The sequence below is a fragment of the Tetrao urogallus genome (assembly GCF_951394365.1).
Source record: "Tetrao urogallus genome assembly, chromosome: 2".
Lineage (NCBI taxonomy): Eukaryota > Metazoa > Chordata > Aves > Galliformes > Phasianidae > Tetrao > Tetrao urogallus.
Window position 1 is genome coordinate 84,361,906 of NC_136814.1, and position 27,117 is coordinate 84,389,022.

A 27,117-nucleotide genomic window follows, 5' to 3' on the forward strand; every position below is an offset into this window, starting at 1 on the left:
TGTAGTTGTTCACATAGTCAAAGATGGAAATTAAGAAAACTGCGTCTTGTCAGGAGTTTTGACAGGAGTTGTGCTCGGATATTCAGGAGTAGGAAAATGAGAAACTGAGTTTGCCAGGAATGCTTAGTGACTGCTCTAGCCTGAAGTTGAGACTTCTGTACTCAATTCTTCAGCCCATTTCTGGCTTTGTGGCTCTGAACAATTAATTTAGTTTCTGGGTGTCCTACAATTCCCAGTCTTAAAGACCAGAAAAAAAGAAAAAAGTGTTTTCTTTATTTCACGGAGGATTATTTCAGAATTTCTGAATCATTCAGTTTTTATGGCAATAGAGAACAAAGGTCATTCAGATCATTATTAGGTTGTTGCAGGATACACACAAGGTAGGCTTCGTGCCACATAATTTTAGAAATCTATAATTCTCCCCTCTGACTTACCATTCAAGGCTGCTTTTGTATTTGGGGGGGGGTCAAATAAACATTTTAACATATTGTTCAGCTGACCTACATAAGTGATGTGTTTTAGATTAAGAAAACTCTATCCTAAATGTATTTTCACTGGTGTAAGATATAACCTGGGATAGTCAGCTGTTATGTAAACGTCTACCTGAGATGCCCTCCAGTGGTCAGATGACTGCCACCAATTCTATTTGTGCAAATTGCTTTCAATTAGAAAGCTAATGATCTAGATGTGTCTTTCCTATAGTAAATCAGAATGAAATGGAATGGAATGGGATGGAATAGAAGGAAGGGGAAGGGGAAAAGGGAAGGGGAAGGGGAAAAGGGAAAGGGAAGGGGAAAAGGGAATGGGAAGGGGAAGAGGAAAGGGAAAGGGAAAGGGAAAGGGAAAGGGAAAGGGAAAGGGAAAGGGAAAGGGAAAGGGAAAGGGAAAGGGAAAGGGAAAGGGAAAGGGAAAGGGAAAGGGAAAGGGAAAGGGAAAGGGAAAGGGAAAGGGAAAGGGAAAGGGAAAGGGAAAGGGAAAGGGAAAGGGAAAGGGAAAGAAGAGAAAGACAAGGCTTCTTATTAAAGGAGCTGTCTATCTGTCATAGTTAGCTGAGAAACTAAAGCAGATGGAAAATTTGAGCCTTCCATAGGCACGTTGAGGTAGTCTGAGGGAATGCTAGTGGGCTGCAGCCAATACCAAATTTAAATATGGGAGTTGTATTTCTCCTCCAATCCACATTACTCATAAAGGTCTAAGACCTGAGGTTACATTCAAGCAGACTGGGTTGAGAGGAACAAACTCTATGCCAGTTTTCATGTAATTAGGAGAAACCAACCACTTCATGTGGAAATTTCCTGGCTCCTGTTTAAAATCACAGAAGGCGTAATGTGCCACATCTGAAGTAGTGCTTAATAAATGGGACAGTACACAGTGTACTGCTGAGGACCTGAAGTTTGTGCCATGAACAGTTTCTCATAGGCTTATGTCTGCACCTTTTGTCAGGTTCAGATAATAATGTGTTCAGTGTCAATATGGCAAATTTCCCAGGTTGAAAATTTGAAAAGATATTCCTCACACTAAAGATGGTATTATAATTTGCATGATTACAATTGATTGTTTCTTTCATTTATTTCAGGCCAGGTGTTTAAAGGTATTTATATTAATGCTACTTTCTTCACTTGGTTAATGCCTAAAAGAAAGTATTTTTTTTTTAATCAAATTGAACCTAAATAGTGTTTTTTAAAAAGATAAATAACTTGCCAGGACTGTAAATTAGACATTTCTATAAACTTGATTCCTGGATATTTAATTTATGAAATCATAGGATGAACTAAAGTTGGAAAAGACCACTACGACCATCTAGTCCAACCACCAATTCAAATGATACAGCAAATAATGTTAAAGAACATTCCATGTGTTCCACAACAATGTAATTCATGTAAGTCCTGTTTATTGTGCTGCAAATTCATCATTTCATGATATGTTTTTCCCTACCTATGAAGAATTACTGTTCTTTAACCTCTTCAGCACATCCCTGCTCACTTTCACTTGGAGATGCATAATAATGGCTTTACTTTTAGGAGGAGAATTTGTTTGTAAGTTTTCTTTTGTCTGTATGACCTCTGAGTAAATATTGCAGTGTACTTTTATTTATAACAATGCCACATAGAGACCAGGAGATGGCAGTAGTTGCTAATAATTACATTGTAAAGGAAGCTTGTTTATAAAATTACAGGAAAGGATAAATTAGGTGTACACATATGTAAAACACTGCAGAATAACTTTTTTTGGTGTGTTATTTACTTACTTTTAAATTTTAAAACAAACTATTAAATGCAAATTTCAAATACACATTAAAGAATTTGCTCTAACACTGATTTTTATTTTTTTTTTAATGTAGTTATTAATATTACCCAGCCTAGTTTCAGTGGCACAGATGTCTTTGGATATACTTCATTCCTAGCTTACGCTACAATCCCAAATATCACCTTCTACTATGAATTCCACTTAAAATTTCAGTTGTTAAACCACCACTCAGCTTTACAAGACAACTTGATATTTTTCACTGGACAGAAGGGCCAAGGTAAGATTTTTTATTATGGTGTACTACAGACTTTAAAATATTCCCCATACAAGTAGGGTGATATAACATCTTTAGGAAGGAGATAATCTCTTCAATACTTACTTTCAGAAAGTGCAAAGTAAGCAATCAGACTGTAGAAATGTTTGGGTTTTTTCCATAAAGAAGTATAACCATTAACATTAAACACTAGAAACTAGTAATCTGATGCTTGAGGTAGCAGATTTCTGAAGAAAATATATGAAAACAAAATTCTTTTTTCAGTCATCAGCATGAATTTCAAGATTGATTGCACTTATTTGGACATCAGTTTTGGAAGATGCTGCCTCAAATCTCCTTATACTGATACTTACTGTAATGGAAAGTCAGTTCAGCTATCCAGCATGTCACAGACACCCTGTCATTTCTTCTTCCTGTGTCCTCAAACAACTTGCCACAGAGGAATCCATGAATTGCTACTGCTGTCACAGAGGCTGCACTTCCATGGCCCACAAGAATGGTATACACCCCGGGGGCAGCCAGGATTGGATTCTGTGTTCTTTGTGTAAAATACTAACCCTTAACTCTGATGTCACTCAGTGCAAGTTAACTCAATATAATTATATTGCTACAACTGTGTATGTGTAGGAAAGTATTCCACTTGGTCTGAATAGCACAGTTGAGAAGCATGTTATATAAATCTGCTTACAATATCTGCACTGAGTTTTTAACAGTGCTTTACGTATCTGTGAATGTAGAATGCTGGCACAGTCTCAGAGATGAATGAAGTACATTATGATACTCGTGTCTTGTCCATTTTAGCACTACTGACAACATGGGATCCACTACACTGATGAATGTTGAGAAAAAATTAGTGAAATGCTATTGCAAACATACAGCACTCAGGGTAGAAACTTCTATCATTTATAGATCATAGAAAGTATTTTACTTATTTATACCATACTTGTTCATGCAATTAGAATATGAGCTGGCTTTTGTATTTAGAGCTGTGAGATAGGATTGTGGATGGTAGAAATTTTGTCTGTCATTTTCAGCTAGTCAATTAGAAATTGTGCATGGACTTGTCACTGCGAAACCATTTTCATATTGTCATTCAGAAAGCAGTTTTCAGAAATCAGTGTTCCCATCACTAAGTTTTAGTAATAGTCACAGAGTCATATAATGGTTTGGGTTGGAAGGAATCTTTAAGGTCATCTACTTCCAACCCCCCCTGCTATAGGCAGAGACACCTCCCACTAGACTTGATTGCCCGTGGGGGCATCCGCAGCCTCTCTGGGTAACCTGTTCCAATGTCTCATCACCCTCACAGTGGTGGGGGTAACAAATAATAAATAGCTCTTCTGTAATACAAACACAAGCAAATGCTTAGAACATTCCTTTCAATGACAAAAACCAACCACAGAATTTATGAACATTTCTGCAACCTTGGAAGCTGAATTTCAGACTGTTGGTAAAGAAATTGTAGGAAGCAACCAAATAAAGACCAATTTGTCCACTATCTTTGCTGAGGTTAGAAAAAAAGTCAAATATAAAATAAACACCATTGGTGTTGAAAAATAACCTGTATTTCTTTTTCAGCTGCAAAAATCAAAGCAGAATGCAGAACATTTGTTTTAATATGAATAATATAGATCCAAAAAATTGACTGTTTATTTGCACCAAAGTCTATTTCAGAAAGGCTTGCCTGCAAGTCATACCCTGTAGTGTCAAAGTTATAGTGAGCATTGTTCTTGCAGCCATATTTAGCTAAGCTGAAAATTAAAACAAATTCTTAGTGGATCTTCCATGGTGTCATTTTTATTAACCAGAATACTACATTCTGAGATTATTATGTAGTTGTCAGGTGAAAACTTGGCTTATTACCATCAGCATCTAATTTTTTTCATGAACAATGCCAGCCATGTCTAACGTCTTCTTCCTCTTACCTCCACAAAGCCAAAAGTCTTGTTCTATTATCTCACTTCATACTGAACTTCTCACAGTTCTCAGACTAACAGTCCTCTGGATTTCTCCTTCTCCTAGTGTATACATCTCCTTCTTCATTTCTCAGATCTGTAGCTTAACACTGGCTTGCATCCCTTGTGAGAAGGAGCCAGGGCTACCTCCCACCCCAGTTCACCCCTTGGTGCTGGGAGGGAAAGAATCTGGAGTGAGGCAGTGAAGCTGAGCCTGGCAAAAGTGGGTGGAAGCGCACCACAAACTGATGTATTTTCAGTGGATTTGGAGGATTTTTTGTGAGTCATCATTCACTGAATCCTGAAATAAGTACCTACTCTGCTTTTGTCTTTTCAGGTCTGAATGGAGATGATTTTTTGGTGTTAGGCCTCTGCAATGGCAGAGTAGTATATAGCTACAATCTAGGTTCTGGCACAGCAACAATCATTAGCAAACCACTTGACCTGACTCTCAATATTCATGTCATCCACCTTGGCAGATATCTCCAGAAAGGCTGGCTGAAGGTAAGAAATTGTTGAGGAAGGATGCACGTTTAAATTATGGTGTGTTTTGTGGGTTTTTTTTCCTCCATATTAAAGTGTAAAAATGATGGCATTATGTTTCCCTGTTAAGTTTGGAGGGCTCTTTTCATTAGTATTTCCCAAATAAAATCTTTTGTTGTAACAAGTATATATGTTTCATTGAAAGGTGGATGATCAGAAGAATAAAACTATCACTTCTCCTGGAAGGCTGGTTGGACTCAATGTCTTCAGTCAGTTTTATTTAGGGGGCTATCATGAGTATAATCCAGAACTCCTACCCAAGGGATCCAGATTTAAGAACGGCTTTCAAGGTAAAGATTATACTCTTTTCCATCCCTGCTAAACTGTGCATCAGATTCCTCCTGTCCATCTATCAAGGAAGAAACCAGAAAAATGAGAAGACAGCAGAGACCAGAGCTAAAAGTGCAACCTAGATAGTGGACTAGAGAGGCAGGACAAACTTCAGGTCTGTTCTTGTTTGCTAATTATTATGCCTTAATAATATATGGCAAATAGTGAGGAGCTTCTCATCACACTGAGCACAAAGTCTACATGCAAGGCTGACTTAAAAGGCAGTGTATCTGCTTGGTAACTGTCCCTTCCAGTACCTGAAGGAGGCCTACAGGAAAGCTGAGGAGGGACTTCTTACAAGTGCATGTAGTGACAGGATGAGGGAAAATGGCTTTAAACTGGAAGAGGGTAGATTTAGATTAGACATCAGGAAGAAATTCTTTACTGATGAGATATTGGAACAGGTTGCCCAGCAAAGTTGTGAATGCCCCCTCCCTGTAAGCTTTCAAGGCCTGGCTGGATGGGGCTTTGAGCAACCTGGTCTAGGGAGAGGTGTCCCTGTCTATAGCAGGGTGTTTGGAACTAGATGACCTTGAAGGTCCCTTCTAACCCTTCTAACTAGCAATTCTTTGATTCTGTGATCCAAGATCAGAAGATAAGGAACCTATAATCTGAGAGATACCAAACCAAGACATGAACAGGTGAGGAGAGCATCATGACATCAGCTATTTAGGTACAGGTTAAAATTAAATGTTTGTGATAGTTCAAGATAAGCTACAGGGAAAGCAGACAAAAATATACGATATTATGCCTGTACTTCTATGACTATACTAAGGTAGAAAACTCTTTTGTCCTTTTATTCAGGGCAGCCAGAGAAGTAGCAGACACCACTTAAGATGTGATGAACAACAGTGGCAGATAGCATTGTGGGTGGGGGAGTCAAAAAAAGGTCTGTGATTTGTAAACTGTTTGACTGGGGTGAAAACTATTAATTAAATTTAGAGTAAAAAATTTGTTGATAGGAAGCCCCAAATGTGGTCTACGGAGCCACAAGGTGAAAGATTGCAATCACAAAGGTAGTAAGTATATCCTCTGTGTGTTCATTGTCTAAATACATCTGATTTCAGCTAACTTGCATCAAATGCTGATCTTTGGTATGAAACTGAGTTCAACTCACGAAGTCAGAAACTTCTTTTGTGTTCCTCTTGCAAACTTGTCTGTGCCAGAAAACCTCTCCACTATTCAGAATATTTGGCAGTGTTTCTTTATAGGAGGCCCAGAACTGTCCCAGAGTAAAAAGGATTCAGGTCAGAAGGAAGGCACATTCATCAGCTGATCCCCCCCATAGAAAGTTGTATAGTGCTTGCACAAATCGTTGCTCTTAAAGTCCTTCATTCATATCTCACTGACCAACAGTTAGAAGAAATAAGAAAATTAAATGAAAAAAATCAGTTGAATTCATAAAGTTCTGCCAAAAACCTCTCTAATATGTCCTATATGCTTTATTTATAAATGCTGGAGAACTGTTTCTGACCTATGTGTTCTGCTGGGACAATCAAATAAGTCGTAGTCATGAATGTCATAATTTTCCATTATGGCCTCACCAGTTCTTGGGTACTCACTGTGCTTTCCATTGTTTACACAGAGCTCTGGGCAGCCTTTTCTTACCACTCTAGCAAGACTCAAGAGAACAGAACATGCTTTATCTGACAAACAGATGAAAGGTTAGGATTTACTGTGGTGGCCTAAAACCAACACCATTAAAAGGAGAAGGAATATGATATGAAGATTACAAATAAATAAACACCAAACTTAGTTGTATGTTTTTTAAATTGCTTAATGTGAGTTTTTAAATTACCAGTTATGGGACAGTATAAACAAAACTACAAAATGTATGCAATAAGAAAAAATCCTATTTAAGAAAGCTTCCTGTTCTAAAGTTGTTCTAACTGTTGTTAAAATCGTTATCTTGCTACATGTTTTTCAAACTAAGTTATGATTATATTAAAAAAATATATCTTCTGCAGACTGCTCTGGTAATCTAATGGCAAGTTTTCCAAAAGTGAAGGGAAAAAAAACAGAAAAGTAGAGCTATAAGATTTAGATACATATTTCAGTATTTAGATATCTAAAGAAGATACATTTGTTTTTCATAGTTACTATGGATCTGCCTTACTTAGTAATTCCCTGAGGGACTAAAAAAGCCACAGGTCGTCCAGTTTGTACCTTACATAGCATATAATTTGTCACCATGTCAAATGTTTATAAATCCCAGTTTAAAAATTTTTGTAAATAAATTCAAATAACATTGCCATAGAAGATGTCCTATTATATAAAGCTAGGTGCGGTGAACATTAAGTGTACTAGGATTTGTCAAGCCACTCTGAAAACATTACTTTTTTCGATGATGGTGAAAATCATACTTGTCTTACTTTACTGTTGTATTAAGTGTCAGCAAAAGTTCATGTCAGCGAAAAATGTCAGTGAAAGGTGTAAAAACTGCTATTCTAATACTTCTTTGCATAAAGATAATATGGTCAAAGGGAGGAGTCAGAAAATAATAGCAAATCAAAGCATTTGCAAATCAACCACCTCGACAAATGTTCCGACATTCTTAACAAGATCAGAATTCTATCAATAAATGTGAGGCACAAAGCAGTCATCTTTTTCTGGAATTCTCACATGACTTGTGTAGGTAATAATTAATTTGAAGTCCTTGTCTGTGACATAGACAATAGAAAAAGTCCTTTTTTTTTCTATTAGGAGCTGAAGAAAAACCCATTATTAGGCATTTCTTATGTCTCTCACATGCAAGTTTGTTTCTTAAGTGATTTCAGTGAATTTTGGAAACACTGGCATCAAGTGAATTTTAAAAAATAAGTGCAATTAGTTGAAGTCTTCATATCATGAATTGAAGCATTCACCCCCCTTTAAGAGGTCCTTTTCAGCAATTCAAATCCACGTTCTCTGCCTGCAGTCTGTTAGTTGGTTCTGTCTGGATTCCTATATATTTGACATTGAACAGATGTACTATCCTCTGTCCTACTTTTTTTTAAGACCATTTTTACCTGATGTAGTTGCATTCTTATAAAAGCATGTGTGTGTGAAAATACAAATTTAGACCCACATCATTCTCACATTAGTCTCTGACTTATCATTCTGTCTGCTCCTTGAGAAATTACTTCTGCTGTTTTTACGTGCCATTAATGAAGGGTCTTAAAATCATTCACCCATGTACTGAACAGAAAATAGCCAGCATAACTTCAGCTTTTGGAGGTGGTACAATTGCCCATCCATCAAGAAGACATTCTGGTGGAACCCATTCAGTGACAGATTACAGAGTACTGTTGTTTGATTTGTTTTGTCTTCCTGCACCTTTTTTAAAATCCGTTTCTTTCTCCTTTTTACCTCTAAGGTTGCATTTTTGATGTGCAAGTTCGCACCAACATGAATCAGGAGTTCAAATCACCAGGGAATCCAGAAGGTCACCCCAATTCTGGTCGCAGTGTGGGGCAATGTAAAGCTTCTCCATGCAGTTTAATAAAATGCAGAAATGGTGGGAAGTGCATGGAAAGTGGCTCTACTGTTTAGTAAGTATAAAAAACTTCTTTCTAGGCTACAGCACAGACTGATCACTAGGCTTAGTAACTGTGATAATTTAGTTGCTTGATGACAGAAATCTTCAGAAATTTATCGTATCAGAAAGGAAGAAAATCATTGAAGGGTTTCATTTCATTTCAACACTTCCATCCCTGGCGGAGTTCAAGGCCAGGTTGGATGAGGCCCTGGGAAGACTGATGTGTTGGGTAGCAGCCCTGCCTGTGGCAGTGCTTTAGAACTGGCTGGGCTTTAAAGTCTCATCCAACCCTATTCTAAGATATGATTCTATGAAAATCAAATCCAACATTTTAAAATTGATAGGACATTTGCTGGGGATCTGTTTTAGAAATTCAGTGGGCTGTTCAAGCTCCTGGAAAAAAAACAAAAAAAAAAAACAAAAAACAAAAAAAAAAAAAAAAACCCAAACAAACAAACAAACAAAAACACCTGGTTCTAAAGCTATTAAGGCTTTACTACATATTGGAAAACTCACCCCTGAGACACAGCTTTCAGTTCCCCTTCCCATTTCTCTTAAGAGCATACTTATATGCTTTTAAATGCAGTAGTGAAGAAATGCTTTGAAAGTTCTGAAAAACACAATTTGGAATTACTTTCCAACTGCTGAGCTGTACAATGTCACAACTGTTGGATCTTGCAGGTTCTTTTCAGAACTATTAAATCCTTAGCTGTCAGCCTGTTAGATCTTCCTGAAGAAAAAGAAAGGATAAGACATTTATAGCGATATTAGAGAAGTCACAAAATCAAAAATGCAACCATAAATAGCAGAAACTTAAACTGAAGTATACACCTCCCATGTGTCTTCCTGTACCAGAATAAGTCCTAGCCTCAGGAACTTATCCAGCACCATCTTCATGTCTGTAAGGTATACAAAGCTACCACCAGCAAGATCAAGAGAACATCTGGAATACAGGTGACAACCTAAAGTAGCAGTTGGTGACTGAGCTGTACTGGAACCTCTAAAATTGCAGATAAAGCTCGTTTTCGTCAAGATTAATATTTTCTATTGCAGATTTCTTTAGGGATTGTTGTAAAACTGGGAGGTTATTTGCATTTAGTTTGGTGAGCTGTTTGCTTGTTTTTGATCTGTACTGATCTCCTACTGTGTTATACTCCTGCCCTCATATTTCAGAGCAGCTATGTTGTCACAGACTATATTTATACAGGCATGTATGTACCAGTAATGGCCAGTTTCACTTCTCACAAGATAAATACATATAAATTCAATTAAAAAAAAAAAAAAACTGTGAATGTAGCAGGCGCATGACTTCTACTGATGTATAGTATCTGTCAGTAATGTCTTGCATTTTTCAGCAGAATTTCCCTCTGTTCTTAAATCATCTGTGTTGCTCTGTAAAGCATTGTCCTTGATTTGAGTTCGGATATTTTTGTCCTGAAATGAGATTTCCTCAGAAGTTTTTCTTGCTGTGTTGAACTATTTTTATGTCTTGCTTCCATCGCTCTGCCAGAAAGCGTGCAGTGCCATGTAAATTCAGTTTCTACAGGGAAAATGCTTTGATTTAAATAGAAGCAGTAATATACAGCATTAAACTTTACATTCTGGCCAGAATCTGAGCAAAGCTACATTGTTTAACAGAATTAAGAGGAAATATTTGAATAATAAAGTAAATTTTAAGTTCAAGAAACAATAATATGCTCCACTATTTCATTCATAGCACAAAATTATACATAACAAAAAATTATCTTTCTCCAAAAGTAATGTCTCTTATTTTTTCCATGAAAACTACGACATATACAAAGAGCATAATAGTACTATTTGATAGAGAAAATTTCCTGCTACAAAATGCTGTTTTTCAACACAGCCACCACCGTTATCTATGCATTTTCACTGACAATGAACAAGAGTCCGCATGCCATGCTCATAAAAATCTGCATGGCTGTCCAAAACATGGCTTATGTTTCACATTGCTGTCACCACTGCTGAAATATCCCACCCAACCCTCACTGTGCACACATCTACTGCTTGGTATCCATAAATGTTCAGCAAGCATCAGTGAATGTCAGTGGTGCAATTATTTCCACATGGAGGAATTCTGTTACATACACATCTTTGCTTCTGTGTCAAACTCCATTTGCTCAGACTGCCCCTCTGCTGCCATCTGTCACACAACAAAAAAGTGTAATGGAATATTGGTGGGTAGGTTAAACTTCTACTGCCATAGCACAAATTTCTGCCTCTGATGTTGTGGGCCAACATAATAAAATAGGAGGCATTCCTTTCAGGGACGCTCACATGCATCTAACAAGATTGTTTATGAAGTGTTATGGCTATTCCATAAAGTTCCTGAAGTGAGAGGGAGAGTATGTTTTCTCTATACTTTAAGAACATCATGCATCATGGGTAGGGTTGCGTTTGCTGAATGTAAGCCTGTACTGGCACTTCAGATACCCTTGGGTAGGCTGCTTGTCCTTCAGCTGTATCTTTGAACAGCTCAGGATTTGTATAAGTTTTCTATCGTATCTCTGAGACACATGTGGATTTCTCAGTATTCTATAGCATTTCAAATAGCACTGGCAGCCTGGGCTCAGGAAATTAAATCCTATCTTCATACTGTACAAGGATAACCCATGAAATAAGCTGTTTTTTTATTATTAGGTTTGATTTCATTCAAAACAAATTTCAATGCGAGGATAGAACCAATTTTCAATGAAAGGACATGCTTTTATAGTTTGTAAGAAGAAAAGCAATTTCTGTGTTTATTATGTTTTAGATCAGTAAGATATGACAGCCTTATATATGACAGATATGACTTTTGCAACAAATTATTGTACTCTTTGTTTAAATGCCATTAATTTTATTCCGATCTTAATTTTTTCCACACTCCACTTCTGCCTTATAGCATGAAGATAAACTGTAATTTCATAATGCTTTAGTTTCCCAATGCCTTTGTTTAAAGTCACCTTTATTAAGAGATCTCCTCCATTACTCAGCATCTTTAAGATCCAATACATGGGAAACTCAAGAAATATACCCAGAAATCTCCAGTAGCTTGGGCTGACCTGATATGGCCAACACAAGCCTTTATGAACCTGACTACTATTCTTCTGGAACTGTAGTCAGAGGCCAGATGGGATACCCCAAGGAGCTTTAGTTGGCACTAAACATCTGCCTCATCTCTGTTGGCCTAACTCATTAGGTAAATTAATTGAGCCTCTCATCTCCATTAAGTAGATACTCATCTTAAATGTAGACACCTGCTCTCAGGTGCACCTTCACCGATTCAGGCGTGTGAATCTGCAGGGTTGAATCCCTGGTTTACTGATATAAGGAAATTTGTTTGATTTGACACCATGCTTGACACTTCGCACTTTGACTCATCCTAGTTTATGCAACCAAAGCTACCTTGAGTTATTTGTAGAGCAAAACACACAGTAAAAATCCACAAGTATTATTGTTTCTTGTGGATATTGAGACTATAATTCAAATATTAAAATAATGTGTTCTGTATTATATACAGTTTTCTTGCAATAAGACATCAAAAAAGATAAATTATAAGCTTTGTTACTATGTTCTTTTGTTAGCTGTTTTGGAGCAAAAGATTAAATATAGGCATACAAGGCTTGAATATCTTCATTACTTTGTTACTGAAATATTGATTTCTTTTGGAAATAACGCTGCATTCTTTCCTTTCACTTAACCACCATAGTTGTGACTGTCTGGCTGGATGGAAAGGTGCATTTTGCACAGAAATGGTGACAGTATGTGATCCAGAGCATGATCCTCCACATCTGTGCAAGCAAGGCGGTACCTGTGTGCCATTGCCTAATGGCTACACGTGCCACTGTCCTCTAGGAACAAGTGGCACCTATTGCGAACAAGGTATGTCAAGTGAATAGCATGTGTACATAGAGTTGCTTGATAATAATGTCCAGGCAGATAAAAAACACAGTATTTTGTTGCATATGAATGTAATGTGAAATAAAGTCACACAGTACAAAACAGATTTTATTTAATAAATAAGTGGTGCTATTTTCTATGAAAAAAAAACAAATCATTTAAAACTATGAAATATTAGATATTGCTTTCTGACTTTGCTAATTTTTCATCACCTTTTTTCCCTCTGTTTTTTTTTTGGTTGGTTGGTTGGTTGGTTGGTTGTTTTTTTTCCAAATTAGTCAACCAAACTCAGAGGCAGCTAGGCGTTGTTGGGTACATTGTTGGGTACATTGCATTCCAGTGCAATGTTAAAAAGATTCTTTCCTTAGTTCAATTCCCAAGCTCACCTTAATGAAGTACATTGGGACATATATTTAAGAGATCAGAAGTACACCAGAAACTGTAAGCATTTGGGATCTTATCCAACCTGCGCTGATATTAGTGGGGAGGCAGCTGTTCACTTCACTAGCTATTCGATAGGGATGCTCCAAGAATGTTTCCTGTTACATCCCTGTGATAATCTTCAGTTGTCTGCTCTCCCTGGTTTTCTTCCATTGAAACGTGTCCTCAATCTGCCTGTCTTTTGTCTCTCACACTTAATTATAGGAATCCTTTATCAAGGTGTTTTCTTCTATAAGAAATTGTACAAATGAGTATCCAACACTGTGCATACACAAGTGCTACATGTTCAGGGACTTTTCCTCTAAGAGAGTGAAGTGCTTCTGTGTGCAAAGAGGTGTAGTATGAGTTGCACCTTCTATTCTGAAGGTTCAAGCTTTTGGGTTCAAAATAGTATTGCAGAAATGTGAATTTCTTTCAAAATGTTCTCTTCACATCTTTTGAAGAAGTCTGGTTACTGTTAAATAGCTCCCATTTCAATCTGCCTGCCAAAGTCCAGCCACTCTTGTTGTTGTGTCTATAGAGCAAGCTTCAAACACAAAATTGATGAGTTGAACTTTTTCTGACTTGATGGTCAGTCCTCATCCATTGATACGGTTTAAAAATCCCATTAAAGACAGCATTTGCTATCTGTAGGCTGAAATCAAAGAGAATATAGCTTCTGGAAACTGTTTCTAAAATTTTTAATCCATGCCCACAACAGCCTAAAAGAAGATTGTCATTCTCTTAGTAATTCCTTCACCTGGTAAACATATTGCATGGATCTCCAGTCTTTTGGCTTGCTTGGGCCACAGTGAGTGAAGAGGAATTGTCTTGGACTGCACATAAAATATATAATAGAGTTAATGTATATAAGTAACAAAACTTATTTATAGATATATGTTAAAACAAAAAAGAGTAACACAAACATAAAACAAATGGGTTGGGCACATATGCAATCAGAGGGTTCCTCTCTGTTTTATTTAAAAGCTTTCTTTATAAAATAGGGTCTGTTGGTCCTCAACAAACTCTTTGCCCTGCATTTAACCTTACTCTGGCAGAGTAATTAATTATCATGAGATTTTTCAAAGCCCAGTTTGCACTTCTAGTGGATGGCAAATTGCTAAAAAAAAACAGCTGTTTATCAAGATTGAACATCTTATCTCTGGATTTATGGTGGTTATTGGAGCCAAAAGAAAAGGAGACAGAGAGGAATGAATGGCCCAGGGGACCAGAAGAGAGTGGAGGGAAATTAAGTTATGGAGACTAATGAATGTGCACAAAAGAAGGAAAGAAGTATGAGAAAAGGACAGAAGAGATTTATGAGGGGAAAAAAAAAAATCAGAGGAGAATAACAAAGAGTAAAAACAAATACAGGTTTTACAAATAATAGCAACTGGAAAATACAGGATAATGATGTGGATTGCACAGCAATAGATCAGGTGAAATGACTAAACAGGGCAGTAGAGCTAGAACCACAATAATGAGAGATAGTACTCTGACTTCAGAAGTTAGAGGTAAATATTAGCTGACAGAAATAAAGTAATAACCCACCTAACAAGCACTAAAAGTATATATTTGTTCTTTATAAAAACATTCACATGAGAGATGAAAAACCCTCTAACTACTATCCCCTGAATCATAGTCATAGAATCATAGAATAAGGTTCAAATTGGATATCAAGAGAAGATTCTTCACTAGGAGGGTGGTCAAACACTGGAACGGGCTTCTCCACCCCAAGCTTGCTGGAGTTGAAGAAGCATTTGGACAATGAGGTTGGACAAGCACGACCTGCCTTTCATGAACCCGTGCTGGCTGGGCCTGATCCCCTGGACACAGCGCACATGCCGTGCAATCTCATCCAAGATGATTTGCTCCATAACCCACAAGCCACCATTATGGAGAAATCCTCCAAACACTTTCTAGGAGCACAACATGTTGGAGTGCTTCTCTCAAGTACCTGGCAAGTAATGCATGCAATATGGGGGACAAACAAGATGAGTTTGAGATGTGCGTATGTTTGGAAGGTGATGATTTTATTGAGATCACAGAAATGTGGTGAGATGGCTCCAATGACTGCAGTGCTGTAATGGAAGGATACAGGCTCTTTAAGAAAGACAGGCAGGGGAGATGAGGAGCGGTGTTGCCCTGCTGTTGATGACTGACTGCAGTGCATGAAGCTCTGCGTGGGGATGGATGAGGAGCTGACCAAAACTCTATGAGTTATTATTACATTAGGCTAGAAGATATTATAATCGATGTTTGCCCCAGACTACCTGACCACAAAGACAGCAGGTAAAGTCTTGTAAAAGCAGATAGGAACAGCTTCACATTCATAAGCCCAGGTCTTCAGGAGAATTTCAACCAGCCTGATACCTGCTGGGGGGATAACACAGAAGGACGTAAGAAATCCAGGGGGTTCCTGGAATGCACTGATAATAACTTCTTTCTCCAAGTAATAGAAGAGCCAACAAGGGGAGGCGCTATGCAGAACCTTGTTCCCATTAACAAGTTTGGGCTTTTGGGGAATGTGAAGGTCCTTGGCCTCTGCTACCTTGACAATGACATGGTGGAGTTCAAGATCCTTAGGACAGTGAGGAGGTGCATAAGAAGCTTACAACTCTGGACTTTAGGAGAGAAGGTTTTGACCTTCTCAAGATCTCCTTAATAAAGTATTGCAAGATAAAGCCCTCGATGGAAGAGAGGCCCAAGAAAGCTGATTCAAGGATCACTTCCTCAAGCCAAATATTCCATTCTGACATACTTATTATTGATAATGGCCGTCTGCGTTTATATTTCAGTCTTTACTAAATTGCAGCTCAGCTGTTTATTACTCATATATCAGCAGTGACCCTCTGTGAGTCTTTTTAATCCTGTAGTGGCAAATAATGAAGATTTGTCTGAGAAAAATTAATATAGCAACTGTGTGACATCTCCCTGAAGTAGTCTTCTAGTATCAAAAGAAATTTGAGCTCCTATTTCTTTAGTTTTTATTTTCTTTTCATGTTTTTAATAAAACAAGTCTCTCATCTTGACATAAACACTATCACATAAGGTAGTAGAAAACCTCAACAATTTTTTGGAATCATCTTCCTTCGTAAGCTAGAATTCCACTAGATACTAAGCCATATGCTTAGTATTTATATCCTATCCAAATTTATATCCTATATAATTTATTTGGCTCTGTAGAGGAATGAATATCTGTAATTTCAGAGGAGTTAATGGAAAGATTTCACAGAACTGATAATACTCTCTTTTAAGGGGACAGCAATGTAATATTTCAAAGATTCTGTAGATGGCAGCATTGGTAAAGAATTGCAGTGGCTAAAATAAGCAGTTTTCATCTCATTCCTGTGAATTTCAGCAATTCTCTTCTTAGCAAGGATGCTTTGGGTACTGTTAAACAGTTGCTGATCAATTTGCATACATATCAACAACACTAATTTTAAGTGTACTTAAATTTGAAAGTTTTTTAAGTGCACTTAAAATTGAAAAACTGCCACATTCAAATTTAAAGGGGTTCGTTTGTATCATATACTTCTACAACAGCAATTAAAATAACTTCTCTTGACTTCAAAGCATCATACTGGAATGTGCTACCATTTAAACAGAAAAAATAAAGGTACAATAGATTTATTCTACTATACCTCATCTTCTGAATTCCAGAGCTGCGTTCTGCACAGCTCTTGAAAAGAAAGGAAATGCAAAAGAGATATTTATTGTTGTTATTCACAGTTTAATGGGATACTTATCAAGCAGTAAAACAATTTCCTTGATGAACAACTGAAAATTTCCCTTGTCAATGTTTACCAGCTGAAGTAAATTTTCTAGACATTCTGATGTCAAATTCCATTATTCAATACAAAAATGCAGCACTATTTTTCAAATACCTGAGAAACCAACTGTAAAATAACTGAAGAGAATTCTGTCTCTATTTCATCTTCGTAGCCACAAAGGAGGAATAAAAGTAGAAGAAACTGGCTTTGGAATACTACTTATTGTAAAGATCTTTATCTTTCTACATAGCCTAGAATATTTCTTAATGTATATTTAATCTTACTGTAAGACATATTAATTCACAGTGTGATTTAGCTCACGGTTTTTACCGTAACTAGGGAACTTAATATAAACACATGTATGATCTGTTTGATTTGTCTGACAATGCAGGTAAACTTGCTGGTGTTACATACAAACTATTTTAATATTACCGTGTTTCAATTTTTAGCCATTTTAAGGACAACTGCAGGCTCTTACTAGCATGTTAAGTCATCAAGATCAAAATCAGAAAGATCTAAACTTTCTGATTTGTCAGTAGTAGTAAAGCTAACACTGGCCACAGACACAAGTATATATGTGTTTGCAATATTTAACTGTATAGTTCAAAATGTGAAGTAGAATACGCTGAGTTGCATATTTAAATGTGTCCTGGATTAATCATATCCAAACTCTAGTGGAAACTATTCTTGAGAAGAGAAGGAAGTGATCTGCAGTACAAAAGTAATGCCACTAAATCAGCCAAGAGTAATGTGATAGTACAATAAAAATTCAGTCATGCAGCTATAATTCCTGCAAGGTACCCAGTGCAGCACCAACAAAGTGTAGCCAGCTAACTACATAACAGGATGGCTCTGGAATTATTTTCAGACTTCCTCAGCAATAGTGAATGATTAACTGAAAATATGATAAGCACCTTACTTTGTGGAAGTGTTCAGAGATAGAAACTGTGACAAGGGTAGAATATTTCCTATAAACATGACACTTAGATTTGAGTATCTACATGTCCATTCTATGATTAGCTTAGTTGCCATAATGGTTGATGAACATCTAGTCAGCTGAGGAAGTGGTGCTATTTAGCTGCTCAGAAGTTTGTCTAAAGGCAGATGCTCAATGCTGCTTGAGATGCTCTGGCATTTGAACGTGTATCCAAAAGCATCCAATTAGGGTTCACTGGTATGCTACAAGACCTATTGGACATTTGTGCCTTTCTGGAATGGCACATGAAGGTAAGGAGAAAGTGGCTGTGAAATAGCAATGGGTGTCTATGTGTAGGAAACCAAATGGAGCCTTGGAGGAGGATGCTCCGGATTGAGCAGAATGGCTTGTAGGCTTGGTTGATAGCAATCTGTTATCAGACCTAATCTAGTTCAAGATATGATTAAGTGAAGATCTCGGTTTGGAAACAGATTCATAAAGTTTTAGATAATTTGTTCTTTATCAATTATTTTATCAGGCTGCACTGAGACACAGTGCTGCTCAGTACCCTAGTCTTCAGTCGTTAGACAACTGAAGGCTTCCACTGCAGAAATGGTTCCATTGGAGGACTCTCAAACTGGGTGTTTCTTCTTGCAAGTTTCATCTTGAAAGCATCTTAAGAGCTTTACAGTGCCTGGAGGAAGCTTGGTACCAAAGTTAGGCATGGTTTAAACATGTGTAGCTCTTGCTTTCATCACATATCTAGTGATCAGGCATTCACTTTCATTGTCAACCAAATGCTTGAAATCATCTCTCTAAAAATATAATACCTCTGAGCTATTGGGTATGTAAGGTTTTCTTTCTTTCTTTCTTTCCTTCTTTCCTTCTTTCCTTCTTTCCTTCTTTCTTTCTTTCTTTCTTTCTTTCTTTCTTTCTTTCTTTCTTTCTTTCTTTCTTTCTTTCTTTCTTTCTTTCTTTCTTTCTTTCTTTCTTTCTTTCTTTCTTTCTTTCCTTCTTTCCTTCTTTCCTTCTTTCCTTCTTTCCTTCTTTCCTTCTTTCCTTCTTTCCTTCTTTCTTCCTTTCTTCCTTTCTTCCTTTCTTCCTTTCTCTCCTTTCTCTCCTTTCTCTCCTTTCTCTCCTTTCTCTCCTTTCTCTCCTTTCTTTCTTTTTCATTAATCCCCTATGTCCTCTAATCTCTTGTAGGAAAATTTTATATAACTACTGAAATGCAGTACAGTATAGTTTGCTGGCCCCTTTAGCTTATTCTAAGCACTCCTCTCTTACTATGTATCATACGGAGGTCTACAGTTCAGAAAACTAGGGGTTTCTTTGGGGATTTAACCATATGCTCCCAGATGTTACTTTCTAACTAGACACATAGTCAGGAAGCAGTAGAGATTACAGCTCCACTTCAACAAATATAACTGGAGACTTCACTTACAAAATTGCCATCACTTGTTCCAGTGTTGTTGAGAATAATGATTACCTCAGTCATCTCTTCAGAGACAAGGCTTAGTAATGGCTGCAGGTACAGCAAAATTACAAGTTTTGTGAATTTGTTTTTCTAACTCTTATATTAGAGTTGTGCTAGTAATCAATTTTATTTTATTTTATTTTATTTTTTGTGAACATGATCTAATTCCTGTTAATGCACTAAAAATGGAAGTTAAACTGTTTGGGTTTTTTTTGGTACATGAACTAGTTTGTTGGCTGTGTATACGTTAGCTCCTCAAAGATTAAATAAACAGTGATAACTGAAAAGAAAAACACATTTCAGTTTAGATAAATTACAATTTTTTATTTTATTTTATTTATTTATTTTTTTTTTTTACTTCATCCAAACAGCTACTCAAAGGAAAGAGAGAAAGAAAGATGGAAAGACTGAGAGAAGGAAGGATCAGTAATCTTTCAGCTGCAACCTTAAACAAATAGCAGCTCAAGCAGCCACATTCGTTTATTTGCAAAATGAAAATAAAAGTGCCTGGTCAAGCTTCTCACTCTATTAAGGAACCAAAACATTGAACATCTGTCACTTCAAAGGTTTCAGACAACTGTTTTTAATGCCAATGAAGTGCTAGTGCAGCACTCTACATGCCAGGTTCCTGAGTGCATCCTTCCACTACTTCCTGGTGGTTTGTCTTCTTGGTCTCAGACCTCCTAGAAATGATGCAGGTGTCCAGCCTCGAAGGCAGATCTGCTAAGAAGCCTCAGCAGGAGTATATCCTTCCACTTTGCTCAGGAGTAGCTTTTAAATAGCGGCTCTTGTTCTTGATCTCCAGTTGAACTGCAGCAGCACAACATCCATGCCTTACCTTGTAGTGGGCCATGTTGATCTGGACCTGGACCCCAATTCCGGGCTGACTTATGGCCTTGACCTTAGCTCTGCCTCATCACCCTGACCCAGCCTAGATCTGGAATCCAGAGCTGACCATGACTGCTCCTCCAGATCTTTCCTGCTCACATCACTCGGGGCTTACAGACCTCAGCCAGGCTGGTGAGGCTTCAGTTCTGATAGCCATGTTATCAATCCAGGCTCTCACTGCTCCCTGACAGCAAGCCTGGCTTCTAACAGTACTAAAACAAAATAAAACAAATACTGAAGCAAAAATTATGGTGTGATCAGGACAGTATATTTATATTCATAAGTGATAGATTTCTGTGAAAAATCTTGTTTGGATTGTTTATATATGGAATGAAGAAAAACAAACTAGTATGGCAAACTAGTATAGCTTTGGCCTTGCCAAACCCAAGGCAAGCATTCATTCATCTTGGCTTGTCACAGGGACATTCATCTCCTCGAAGAAAGCTATCACGCTAGTTGTGCATAATTTAGCCTTGTCAGTATCTTGTCCTTTATGTTCTTTGATATTGCATTTAGAAATATTTTTCTCCATTATAGTTGCTAAGTGAAGTGAGGTTGACTAGGCAAAAAGTCCCTGCATCAAATCTTCTTGCCTCTGTTAGAGAATGTGATGTTTTGCTTTCCATGAATCATGAGGAATCTCTTGTAATCACTGCGATCTTTCAAAGCTTATCAATTGCAAGCAGCATTGTGGTGTTACTGGACTTCTCAGGCAATCCCCTGCCTTTGCTTGCCCAATTGACTGACATGCTCCCATCTTCTTCCCCTGTCACAGAGTGTTTCACTTCCCCAGGCTTTGCTACCAGACTCCGGGACCTGGGAGGCTAGAGCAGACCTTACCAGTTCTGAAAGGCAAACAAGGCTTTGAGTATTTTGGCTTATTCCATGTCTTATGTCAGTAGGTCCCTACTCCATTGAGGAGAGGCTTCACATTTTCCTTAGTCTTTTTGTTGGAAGTCTTTCTTGTTTTCCTCTGCATCCCATGCCAGTTTCTATTCCTGCAGATTCCTAATTCCTGTTACAGGTGTTACAGCACCTGTTTTGCTCAGGTGCTGGCTCTGTAATCCTGTTGGGTAGCCCATCCCTGCTTTCACATCCTCTGTGCTTTCTTCTTGGTGTTTTATCTCACTTTTTCATGTTGATGGTTACATCTTCTGCTGCAGGACTTCTTCTTAGACTGTACGACAGAATGTGCTTGTGTAAGTTTTGAGGCAGCAAGCTGCATGAATAAATTATTACAGTGTAATTCCTGAGGCAGTAGGTTGAGATGTGTACAAGCACTTCTACAGTGGTGGGAACTGAGCTGCAAGAATAACCTAGAAATCTTTGTTCATAACAGCAGTTCCTTAGGGCAGATGAGCATGGGTACTTCAGGGAGAGTAGAAGAAGGGACACAAAATGTGTTGGATGGAAACAAATGCAAACTTCAACAACAGTAGTTGCAGAAACTTGCTGTGTCTTCCTGTAGCCCTAGTTGATCTGAAGGGATTTAGAGTTCAGTTGTCTTGGTGTTATTCAGAGATGCATAGCTTCATTGGATACCAGTAATCAGTTTCAAGCAGTGGTCTGATAAAGAACAAAAAGGTTTGCTTAAATGCCTGTTGTGCTTACATATACCATGCAGTGCTGACTGCAATAATGAGTAATACAAAAGTTACACAGTAGAGGTCCTACAAATTTAGCTTAATGAACTGGCAAAGGCATTCATTTATCTCAGTTGTTTTAGCAGAGTTTCTCTGGAGCAATTGTGGTGTGCAAGTTTTGCCAAACTTATTTTCTTATCTTAGGGGGGAAGGTTTTTTGCCAGGAAAACAAAGCTGAAGTATCATCTCAGCTTTTGACTTAACGTGTTAGCTTTGAACTTGCCTGCCATAAAAGCAAATAGAAAATCTTAAATTGTCTTATCTTTCAGCTTAAAAGCTTGTCTACTTATAAATGCAGTGTTGCAAAAAAAAATGAGATTTTATTCTGATCATCACTGTATGCTGCAGTAGAATTCCAGCCTTTGGTTTCCTTTGCCTGTCAAGTCAGATCCTTTGTCGTGCATTCAATCAATATTTACAGGATTTACAGGATAATTCACATGCAAATTAAAAGTTATTCTGACACTTTCTGTAGTCAGTCCTGTTGCAAAATATGACATTGTTTTCTGACATTTGTTCAGATAGTTTTATTGGGAATAGCAGCATTTTTTAGCAAAATGGAAATAAAATATCTACACCTTTAAAGTTTATAAAGTAAGCTTTAGTAATACAGTATATTAAATTGAGTATTTTACTTGATATCCATCTGGATAGTGATACTGCCTTTCTAAGGCATTTTGGCATTTGTTGCTGAGATTTTTTAATATTGCTTGCAATAAAGACATGAGTTTAATTCACTCTGAGTGATAATATAAAATCACCTTTTTTTCATCTTTGTTCTCCCTCTGCTCCAAGGCTTTTTATCATGTCAGTCATTATTCTATATCTGCTAATGATAAGCAACATAGCATTTCACCTGCTGCATTTTGCTTTTACCCTAGTTGTTGTCCATGCTTCCTTCATAAGCTGTGAAGAATTAACTACACTGGCAAAGTAAAACTGAGTCTGCCATGAAGACCTGAAGATGCACTCCACTTAGTTTGACCTCATAAGCAGCAGCATATTTTAGTATAAGATTGACTGCTGTGCCACATTTATTCCATATGTTAGTCTTGCTGTGCAAAAAAAATTGGTAGAAGACTGACTGACTGCTGCAGAAAGCAATAATGTCTATGAACAAAATGAATTATTATTTCAGAGTGATTTTTAAACATGAAGCCACCAATGTATGGACTGAATCTTTAACTGCTACTGGAGAATATTGTCTCTTATCAAATAAAAAAATACAAGCACATAAAAATGTATGAAAATTACTAACAATAAGTTTTATTTTGTTTTGTCTTTTGTAACTGATAGTGCTTTTAAAATTTTAATGGTATACATTGCATCACTTAATCTGATTAACAAGTTTCGTTAATATTATCCTACTCAGTAATTGCTGCTCTTAGGACAGCATTTTTAGTACTATCATCTTTTAAGTATAGATGCCAGAAAATTCTCATTTCTGACAAAATGTATTACTAAAGACATTGTACAGCCTTGATATCACAACTGCTATTTGATGCATAAAATGGGAGTGGTTTGTAAATGCAAAGTGTTTGTGTAAGAATGTATGCGTAGGTTTAGTAGCAGATCTTCAGAAGTTCTGTTCGAATCATTAGGCCATTTCATAAATCCACTGTAATCAGTTTTACAAACGTTGAAACTTTTAGACTTAACTGAGATTGCATGATGTTAATTAAATCTATGCACATTCCTTGGAAGTATTAGCTGTAACCTAGGGGGGAAAATAACTAAAAGGCCAGCTGTGTTGTTACTTTCTGAGGCATCATCAAGTACTGACAACAGACGAGAGATCTGAATCCTGCATAATGCTGCATCTGTCTGCTGGGAACAATCCACCAGGAACACCTTGAATCCTGTTCTGAGGGAGGCTGTATGACAAATAGACAAATTACATGTCTTGCAGCATGCTACCTGTATACCAGTCTTACAATTAAGGCCCATCTGTGATAGGCAGTTCAGGGTGCAACTGGATGAGAATTGAATTCAGAGGCAGATGCTATGGAGAAAAATTAAATATGGAAAGATAATATAAGCAGGTTTCTATAAACGTTCTAGGAAATCTGCAGCTTCAAAATGAGAAAAGATGTTGGTCTTTCAGACAAGAAAGAACACAGGTTCAGTGGAAAAACTGTGAGGAAAGTGTGGGGCAGCGCTTAGTGTTCAGACATTTAGTACTGCTGTTAACTAAATAGTGAAAAGAGTTTATTAAACAAAGAGCTAAAAGTACTCTGCACATCTGAGTAGCTTGACTATTGTGGTCACCACTAGTGTTGCGGTGTTCCACTAAGCCACAAATACAGGAAGCTAACAACCACAGAATAATAATAAATTAGTTTAGAGGAGCCTCCTCTTCTCCAGGGTGAACAGACTCAGCTCTTTTTGTCTGTGTAGTAAATAAATGACTGTTTATCTTGACTCTCACAAAAGTACTCTTGCTTAAACTTTTATAAAATGTAAAAATAACACTTGCATTTCTATGTAAATGAACAGTAATCAGATCACATTTCGTTTGCATGAAAACTGCAGGTTAGATTGTCAATGAAAATAGGGGCACCCAGAAAACAAAATGGCATTCATCTGTTGTTACGTGACTTTTATTCTGCATCTTCTTTTTAGCCTTCAGGAAGGAAAGAACTGGAAGTATATGTTCAGCATATGTGAACTACACAGAATACCTGTAGGCAACTAGTGTCACAATGATGCAGTATTCTCAAGTATCTTTCATAAGAAGACATTTCCTCCTATATTTTCAGATATTTCCATCAGTGATCCATCTTTCCGAAGTAACGAATCATCATGGATGTCATTTGCACCCTTTTATATCCGACATAAGACCCATATCAAACTGCAGTTTCAGCCTCTTTCTCCAGATGGTATCCTGTTTTACACTGCACAGCGTTTGGGTACTCAGTCAGGTAAGGATACTCCCAGTTTTAGAATTAGCTAGAATTATATACCCAGTTGCTTTTCTGAAGAAACAGCACAAGTCTTATGAGGAGTGGCTGAGGGAAGTGGGATTGTTTAGTCTGGAAAAGAGGAGGCTCAGGGGAGACCTTATTGCTCTCTACGACTACCTGAAAGGTTGCGGCAAGGTGGAAGTCAGTCTCTTCTACTAGTGATGGGGCTAGAGGGAATGTCTTGAAGTTGTGCCAGAGGAGCTTAAGGTTGGATTTTAGGAAAAGTTTCTTCTCCAAAAGAGTGGTCAAGCACTGGAATGGGCTACCCAGGGAGGTGGAGGAGTCACCATCCCTGGGGATGTTCAAAGAATGTTTAGATGTTGTACTGAGGGACATGGTTTGGTGGGCAATATTGGTGGTAGGTGGATGATCTTGGAGGCCTTTTCCAACTGTAGTGATTCTATGATTCTGTGAAGTGATGTTAAGTCCCTGTAACTCCTTGTGAATAATCACGTTCATGAGAACAAACACATATAAGAAAATTTTAGATGAGTCCAAAGTCAACAAGGATTTAATGAAGTTGATTCAACAAACCATTTTCTCCTGAAAAGCAATTGCATCTTCAACAAATGTAATCTTCAACAGGTGTTTACTGCTACTGCTTCCATAGTTGTAGTGCAGCTACACTAGGATTCACAAGCTGAGAGTTTGGCCCAGTATTTTAGAATGAACGAAACTAAAGCAGTATAAAAACAGATAAAACTGAAAATATGCAAAAGAGAGCTGTGAAAGAGCACTAAGGTTCATCAGAAGTTTAACTGTTACTTCTATTGTACTGAAAAGTTTGCTGGCGCACTATGCAAAAAAAAATTGAAGTTCTGCGTTTTCCAGATATACAGAATGAAAAACATACTTCAGTAAAAGATTTCTACTGTTTATAAAATTTTAAATTTTAAATAAACTTTTAAATTTTACTGAGCAAACATTCCTAAAACTTCATGCCAAAAATGTAATTTGCTGGCCATTGCAGATATATTTTAAAATTTGGTCTTTTAGATGTATATTTTCTGCACTATATTTTATTAATGTATCTCATCTTTACATTGCATTTATGTGATGTCTTGCATGTTTTTAAACAGAAGCATCACAAATCATTCGTAATGTGATGTGAGAGCAAATGCTCAATTGTATTAAGCAGAATGTTATGCCACAGCGGGGCTTTGTGTGATAAAAAAGTACGCAACTATTGATCATATATTTTTTTGTTTCTTCATTCAAGGCCCAGAGCCTTGAGGCAATTGAATTAGCATCCTCAGATGTGCATATGTATGAACAGACATACACCCAATTTACCACCTTCCTATTCTATGCACAGCTGTTTTGGCAGGCTGCTGTTAGGTAAGGTTGATAATATATCATAGAGTGCTGGCTTGTCTTGTTCCAATTACAACCATATACGAAGAAGCAGCTTTAAAGAAAAATAGATGGCACATCTGTAATACAAATACATTTATTTTCAAAGAACTATGTCTTCTACAATGAATCTTTTATAATTCTATCACTCAGAGGCCAAATTCTGAGACTCTCAGTGCATAGTTCTCTCCTGTGTAAACTAAATCATTACATGGGCCATGAAAAATAGATGAGAAAAAAAGGCTCTCTCTCAAAAGAACCCTGGAATAGTCAGAGGTCATGGAAACAGCTAGCATATAAAGAAATTAAATATCTCTTTGGCAGCATCAAAGAGAGCGCTCAGCCTGTTTAACTCGGGCCAGGAGTGGTTTAGCATCTGCGTGCCCTCACTGCCCTTCAGGAATGTATAGTTTGTGCAGAAAGGCATATTTTCTTAAAATCAATCTCTAGAACCATATGAATTTCATTTCAAAACAAAAAATGTCTTCTGTAGCTTAATTTACTTTCTTTACACATTTCCCACTACCTTTTTCACTGCCCCAAAGTTTTAAAAGATTTAGGAAAAGCTAATCGTGTGGCCCTTGATATTTGCTTTAATCTAATCCTGTCAAATCCAGACAGAATTAGGCTGATGAAGGACTCAGAAGTATTCTTAGCAGCCAACAGATGTGAAAGAGCTTTCTGGTGGGGATTAGTTTACAAAGCACTTTGTATAAATCCCTTTCTTCTGTGCAGTTATGTAAGATTTAATAAATTGATTGTCCAAACCACAAGATCTTTTTCTAAATTTCGTAATAGCGAATAATTAGAATATTTTTCTTCTATTTTTCTTTTTTTTTCTTTTCCTTTTTATTTTTTATTTTTTATTTTTTCCCCTTTCTCTTTTCCTTTTCCTTTCATTTCCTTTCCTTTTTCTTGTTT

At 37.2% G+C, this 27,117-nt stretch overlaps 1 protein-coding gene across 1 annotated transcript in view; it reads left to right on the top strand.

The window, feature by feature from the left end:
• Window positions 1–27,117, top strand: part of EYS (eyes shut homolog) — a gene marked incomplete at both ends in the record, with an annotated part of 656,806 nt that overhangs the window by 621,915 nt on the left and 7,774 nt on the right. Inside the window, 6 exons of the mRNA XM_079532608.1 lie at window positions 2,342–2,524; window positions 4,814–4,980; window positions 5,165–5,309; window positions 8,705–8,879; window positions 12,576–12,748; window positions 24,640–24,801. Of these exons, the coding sequence (XP_079388734.1) occupies window positions 2,342–2,524; window positions 4,814–4,980; window positions 5,165–5,309; window positions 8,705–8,879; window positions 12,576–12,748; window positions 24,640–24,801 (1,005 nt within the window). The remainder of the gene's footprint in view (window positions 1–2,341; window positions 2,525–4,813; window positions 4,981–5,164; window positions 5,310–8,704; window positions 8,880–12,575; window positions 12,749–24,639; window positions 24,802–27,117) is intronic.